Source organism: Sapajus apella, unplaced genomic scaffold, assembly GCF_009761245.1.
Source record: "Sapajus apella isolate SASKATOON/1434 unplaced genomic scaffold, GSC_monkey_1.0 scaffold115, whole genome shotgun sequence".
In the NCBI taxonomy this organism is placed as follows: Eukaryota; Metazoa; Chordata; class Mammalia; order Primates; family Cebidae; genus Sapajus; species Sapajus apella.
The window spans coordinates 1,059,207-1,065,416 of NW_022437055.1; the positions used below are offsets into that span (position 1 = coordinate 1,059,207).

The 6,210-nt window shown below is 40.0% G+C and overlaps 1 protein-coding gene across 3 annotated transcripts in view; it reads left to right on the top strand.

Annotated features, from left to right (window-relative positions):
- The window catches only part of SLC25A14 (solute carrier family 25 member 14), a 40,213-nt gene that overhangs the window by 33,239 nt on the left and 764 nt on the right, over positions 1–6,210 (top strand). For all 3 annotated transcript variants that reach the window (XM_032260192.1, XM_032260193.1, XM_032260194.1), the window contains one exon: positions 5,465–5,545. In XM_032260192.1, the coding sequence (XP_032116083.1) occupies positions 5,465–5,545 (81 nt within the window). The remainder of the gene's footprint in view (positions 1–5,464; positions 5,546–6,210) is intronic.

The following is a 6,210-nucleotide window of genomic DNA, read 5'->3' on the forward strand; positions in this document are numbered from 1 at the left end:
CAGCTGGATGTTTTGCCTGTTAGTTGACACATTTTCTTCATTGTGTTGATGGTCTTTACCATTTGGCATGTTTTTGCAGTGGCTGGTACTGGTTGTTCCTTCCCTTGTTCAGTGCTTCTTTCAAGAGCTCTTTTAAGGCAGACCTGGTGGTGATGAAATCTCTCAGCAATTGCTTTTCCATAAAGGATTTTATTTCTCCTTTGCTTATGAAGCTTAGTTTGGCTGGATATGAAATTCTAGGTTGAAAGTTCTTTTCTTTAAGAATGTTGAATATTTGCTCCCACTCTCTTCTGGCTTGTGGGTTTCTCTGGAGAGATCTGCTGTGAATCTGATGGGCTTCCCTTTGTGGGTAATCCGATCTTTCTCTCTGGCTTCCCTTAGCATTTTTTCCTTCATTTCAACGCTGGTGAATCTGATGATTATGTGCCTTGGGGTTGCTCTTCTTGAGGAATATCTTTGTGGTGTTCTCTGTATTTCCTGGACTTGAATGGTGGCCTACCTTGCTAGGTTGGGGAAGTTCTCCTGGATAATATCCTGAAGAGTGTTTTCCAGCTTGGATTCATTCTTTCCATCACATTCAGGTACACCTATCGAACGTAGATTAGGTCTTTTCACATAATCCCATATTTCTTGGAGGCTTTGTTCATTTCTTTTCACTCTTTTCTCTCTATTGTTGCCTTCTCATTTTATTTCATTGAGTTGATTTTCAATCTCTGATATCCTTCTGCTTGGTCGATTCAGCTACTGAAACTTATATATGCTTCATGAAGTTCTTGTGCTCTGTTTTTCAGCTCCATCAAGTCATTTATATTCTTCTCTAAGCTGTTTATTCTAGTTAGCATCTCATCTAACCTTTTTTCTAGGTTCTTAGTTTCTTTACATTGGGTTAGCACATGTTCTTTTAGCTCTGAGAAGTTTATTACCCACCTTCTGAAGCCTGTTTCTGTCAATTCATCAAATTCATTCTCCATCCATCTTTGATCCCTAGCTGGTGAGTTGTGATCCCTTGGAGGAGGAGAGGCATTCTGGTTTTTGGTGTTTTCATCCTTTTTGTGCTGGTTTCTTCCCATCTTAGTGGCTTTATCTACCTGTGGTCTTTGTAGTTGGTGACTTTCGGATGGGGTCTCTGAGTGGATGTCCTTTTTGTTGATGTTGAAGCTATTTCTTTCTGTTTCTTCATTTTCCTTCTAACAGGCCCCTCTGCTGCAGGACTGCTGGAGGTCCACTCCAGACCCTGCTTGCCTGGGGATCACCCGCGGGGGCTGCAGAACAGTAAGGGTTGCTGCCGGTTTCTTCTTCTGTTATCTTTGTCCCAGAAGAGTACCTACCAGATGTCAGCCTGAGCTCTCCTTTGGGTATACGGGAGTCAGGGAGTTGCTTGAGGAGACAGTCTGTCCCTTATAGGAGCTCAAGTGTTATGCTGGGAGCTCTGTTGTTCTGTGCAGAGCTGCTGGGCAGGTACCTTTAAGTCTGCTGCAGTGGAACTCATAACTGCTTCTTTTCCCACCTGCTCTGTCCCAGGAAGGTTGGCTTTATTTATAAGTTCCTGAGGTGCTACTGCCTTTTTTCAGAGATGCCCTTCCCTGCATGGAGTAGTCTTGTCAGTCTGCCAGCAGAGGTGTTGCTGAACTTCTGCAGGCTCTGCCCAGCTGCTGTGTGTACTGCCTTGGTAGTGGTGTACTGCCTCGATAGTGGCAGATGCCCTTCCCCCCAGTGAGCTGGGCCGTCCCAGGTCCAGCTGCACTTGCTGGGAAACTCTCAATCCAGAGCATTTCAGATTGCTTGTTTTGTGGGGGTGGTATCCACAGAGCCAGATCGCCTGGCTCCCTGTCTCCGCCCCCTCCCTTTCAGTTGAATGGGTGGCTCTGTCTCCCAGGCATTCCAGGTGCCAGTTGAAACGGCCATCCAGATTTGTGTGAGTTTCTATATGCCAACCCGCAGCATCAGCTGTGCTGAAAACTTGTGGCACTTTTCGCCCTGGGAATCTTCTGGTCTGTGGGCAGTGAAAACTTGTTTGGAAATGCGGTGAGCACTCACCTTCTGCATTGTTCTTGCTGGGATCTGCACTCTGGAGCTGTTCCTATTCGGCCATCTTGGATCCTCTCTCCTAATGAGTTTTAAGAAGGAATGAGTGAATACTTAATGTCACATGGAATAGAAATCTGATATGATAAGGAGTGTAAAGTGTCTATTGGATTTAATATTTTTGAGAGAAGGTTTGGTGAATTGGTGTTTGCAAAAGCCAATTGCTGTGCATTGAGGAGTATGTTTGATCATTCAAGTAATAAAAAAGAAAAAAATCAAGCTGACTCTTGAAGCACTCCCTCTCCCCCCATAAAGAAATAAATGTTTGTGTCTCATGTACTAGGCATTGTTCCAGGTTGTTGATGATATATTAGTGAACAAAAATGTCCCTGTCTTCATGACACTTAGATTCTAATAGAAGGATATAGGTAAACACAGGAAGTAGTGATAAATAGACAAGTATAAAGCACTATTTCAAGAAGATTGGCTAAAAGATTTACTATACAATAACATAGTAATAGCTAATGTTTACTGAATGCTTATTCTGTCCCAGCTACTGTACATAGAATAGAATATATCCTTTAACTCTCACAGCAACCCTGTGGATTAGATAATATCTTTCCCGTTTTTGAAAGGAGGAAACTTAGGTTCAGAGTAGCTAATAACTTATACAAGAGTATACAATTATAAGAGGCAGATCTGAGACTTAATCTATAGCCTGTCTGATTCCAAAGTTTGTACTTATAACCACTATGCTGTATTGAATCTTCAGAAACATGTTTTATGTTGACAGTAACCTTTAATTACTTAGATTTGCTCACTTATTTACTTACTTGCTATTAAAAATTTTTAGTAGCAAAGTCATTTTTTAATAGCAGTCATTTTTTAAAATGACTTTGTTCTTTATTGCCATTATATGTAATAGCATCATACTTTATTATTTTGTCTGTGCTTAACTACAGAAGTTCTTTGTTTTTACACAACTGCCTCATGCCAAAAAGTGCCTCTCATTTCTAACATTGTGAAGAAATTGGTCACTGTTCTTAGAAATTAATAAAGATTTAAGCTGGGTGCTGTGGCTTGCATCCTATAGTCCTAGCTACTTGAGAGGATCACTTGAGCCAGAGTTTGAGGCTACAATGAGCTACGTAGGCGTGCCACTGCACTCCAGCCTAGGCGACAGTGCAAGACTATGTTTCTTAATTAAAAAAAAAAGATCCAGATGGCTCACAGGAGTGTTAGAGATCCTTATTGTTTTTTTGTTCAACTCTTCAACAAATACTAATGGGAAAATTTCTTGTGCCACACATTGTGTTAGGTGGTGGTGACACAATGGTAATCTCTGTTGGAGATTACATTCTAGTTGAGGAAGATACAATAAACACATGATACACGGTAAAATTTTAGACAGAAATAGATGTTATGCAGAAAATAACAGCGTATTGAAATAGTGATTCAATAGTGGGGAACTACTTCAGCAATGATGGTCAAGAAAAGCCTCTGAGGAGGTGACATTTGAGCTGAGATCTGAATAATGATGAATTGGCCATGAGAGCTGGGAGAAAAGCATTTTATAAAGAGGGAACAGGTTACGAAAGGTCTGAGTTGGAAATAACCTGGACATGTTCAAGGGTTAGAAAGAAAACTAGTGTTGTTGAGTGTGTGGTGAATGAAGGAGAAACTAGTAGGAGATGAAACTGGAGAGAGAGGCAGCAGCTAAATCATGTAGGATTATATAGGTCTTTGCAGAGGATTTGCGATTAGAATGAAATCCACCAGGAGGGCATTTGAGAGCTTTAAGTAAGAAGTGATATGATCCGATTTATAATTTTAAAAGATTGTTATAGCTTCTAGGTAGAGATTTTGGACCAATTAAAAGTCTATGGTAGTAGTCCAGGTAAGATATTATGAGACTGGATGGTCTCTCAGAGGGCCCTTGTCATTTAACAGTCTCAGTTCTAGGTTATTCACCTCTGGGCTTTATTTGGAGTGACTTTCACAATTTTCCAACATCAGTTTTGGTCTCAGACCTTTACTATTTGCTGAAGATCCATGGGGGAAACATATTACCACTATATCTTCATAAATATTGTGCCTATTATTTTACTATTTGTTCCCAAAAGTGGCTAGTAAGGATAATTATCTCTAGTATACCTAATGTACAGAATGGGATAAAGGATATTTACAGCTCTGGCTTCTTATATTATTGTCTTATCCAAATATATCTTTTTTTTTTGAATTGTGGTGGGTTTCACTTCACTACTGGAAAAGCACATAACATTTTTCAATGTCTAACACAATGCCTAACACACTGTAGTTACTTAATAGAAATTTGTCCATTATATATGAACTGTTAATGCTGGCTAAATTTAGCACATGCCACCAGTTTACAAGGTTTATGCATAATTTATCATTTAATTCTCATATGCATGTATATAAGACCCTTGTATAAAGTAGGAAACCAAAACTCAAAACACTTCACATTGTCCTTCATGTGATCCTCAGAGCATTCACATGAGGTAGGCCATGGCATTATATAGAATTTATAATGATGAAAAAGGCTCAGAGAAGAATAATGACTTGCCTAACTTTCTGTTTTCTTATCCTATGTTAGTTTTCTTTGTAGCACTTACCATTTTTGGATATAATATATATCAATTTGTGTATTTGTCAGCCCCACTAGAATATATACTCCATGAGGGTAGAGACTGTAGAGCTTACCTAATGCTGTGTAACAAATTCCTCTAAAACATTTGTTATTTTGCAGTTTCTGTGGTCCAGGGATTGCAAAGCAGCTTAGTTGAGTTGATTCTAGCTTAGGCTGTCTCCTGAGGTTGTAGTTTATATATTAACTAGGGTTGCTTCCATCTAAAGGCTTGACAGGCTGGGATAGCTGCTTCAATGATCACTCATGCAGCCGTTGGCTGGAGTCCTCAGGTCCTCACCATCTAGGTCTCTCTTCATGACATAGCAGATGGTTTCCTCTAGAGTGAATGAATCCAAGAGAAAACAAGGCAGATGCTTTATTATATATAAAATGTATTTTATAACCTAGCAATGGAAGTGACATGTTTGCTAGTACCATATTCTGTTGGTGATACAGACCAAATACTGTGGGATGGGGGCTACACAATGGTACACAATAACTGGAGGTAGGGTTCATTGGGGGCCATCTTGGAGGCTGGCTACCATAGACACTTGTTATGTCTTGTTTATTAGTATCTTCTCAACATCAAGAATGGTGCTTTGCATATGTATAGTAGGTAAATATTTGTTGATTAAGTGGGTGGATGGATTTTGACTACAGATGAATTTAAAACGGACCTTTAGAGAAAAGACTATTCATGGAGCCATAAGTTGCTCTGGGGTGGGAGTGGAAGATCATGTTCAATGTAGAGAAAGGTGAATTCACTCTGTTTTTGGTTATATCTTTCCTCAGATGTGGAAACACGAGGGCTTTTTTGCACTCTATAAAGGATTTTGGCCAAACTGGCTTCGGCTTGGACCCTGGAACATCATTGTATCCTTTGAGAGAATGAAAGCAAATGCTTCAAGCTCCCAGATAATTCTAGGCAATGGGAAGAAAAATTTTATTATTAAAGTCTTTTAGGCTAGTGAGAAATTCAAGCATCTCATTGGTGACGCTTGAGAATGGAATTAAGTAGAGAAACAGCTTTCAGTTGGAGGCTAATACCAACTAAAGGGGAGAGAAAAGATACGTCAGACTTTCCACTTTAAAACAAAATGACAACAAACGCAGCCAATCTGGAAGGAGCTATGAAGTTTTTAGAAACCCTCATGGAAGAAGCCTACTGGAAAGTCCATGCTGAGGTGATCCAGATTTCCCACCCCTAACTATAGGACCAAAATAGCTGGCAAATAAAAACAGGACAGAAAACATTCACAGGGTGAAGGAATCCACGGCCAAGTAGGCGTCTTTCTTCATGGGTGAATCTGTCTCCTTCAGTTGTGTTTGAGTGCCTCCTAAGTGCAGAGCTATGTATTGGATACTGTGTGTGTGTTGTGTGTATAATGGTGAGCACTGCAGGGTTGGAAAGTAATTTCCTGCCCTTGTGGGGTCTGTAGACTGAGAGGGAATATCTCTTTCCCTCTTGGAATCACTCTGATCATCTAATTCTATGTTGTCATTGATGTTCTTGGTTTGTCTGTGTGTGTGTGTGTGTG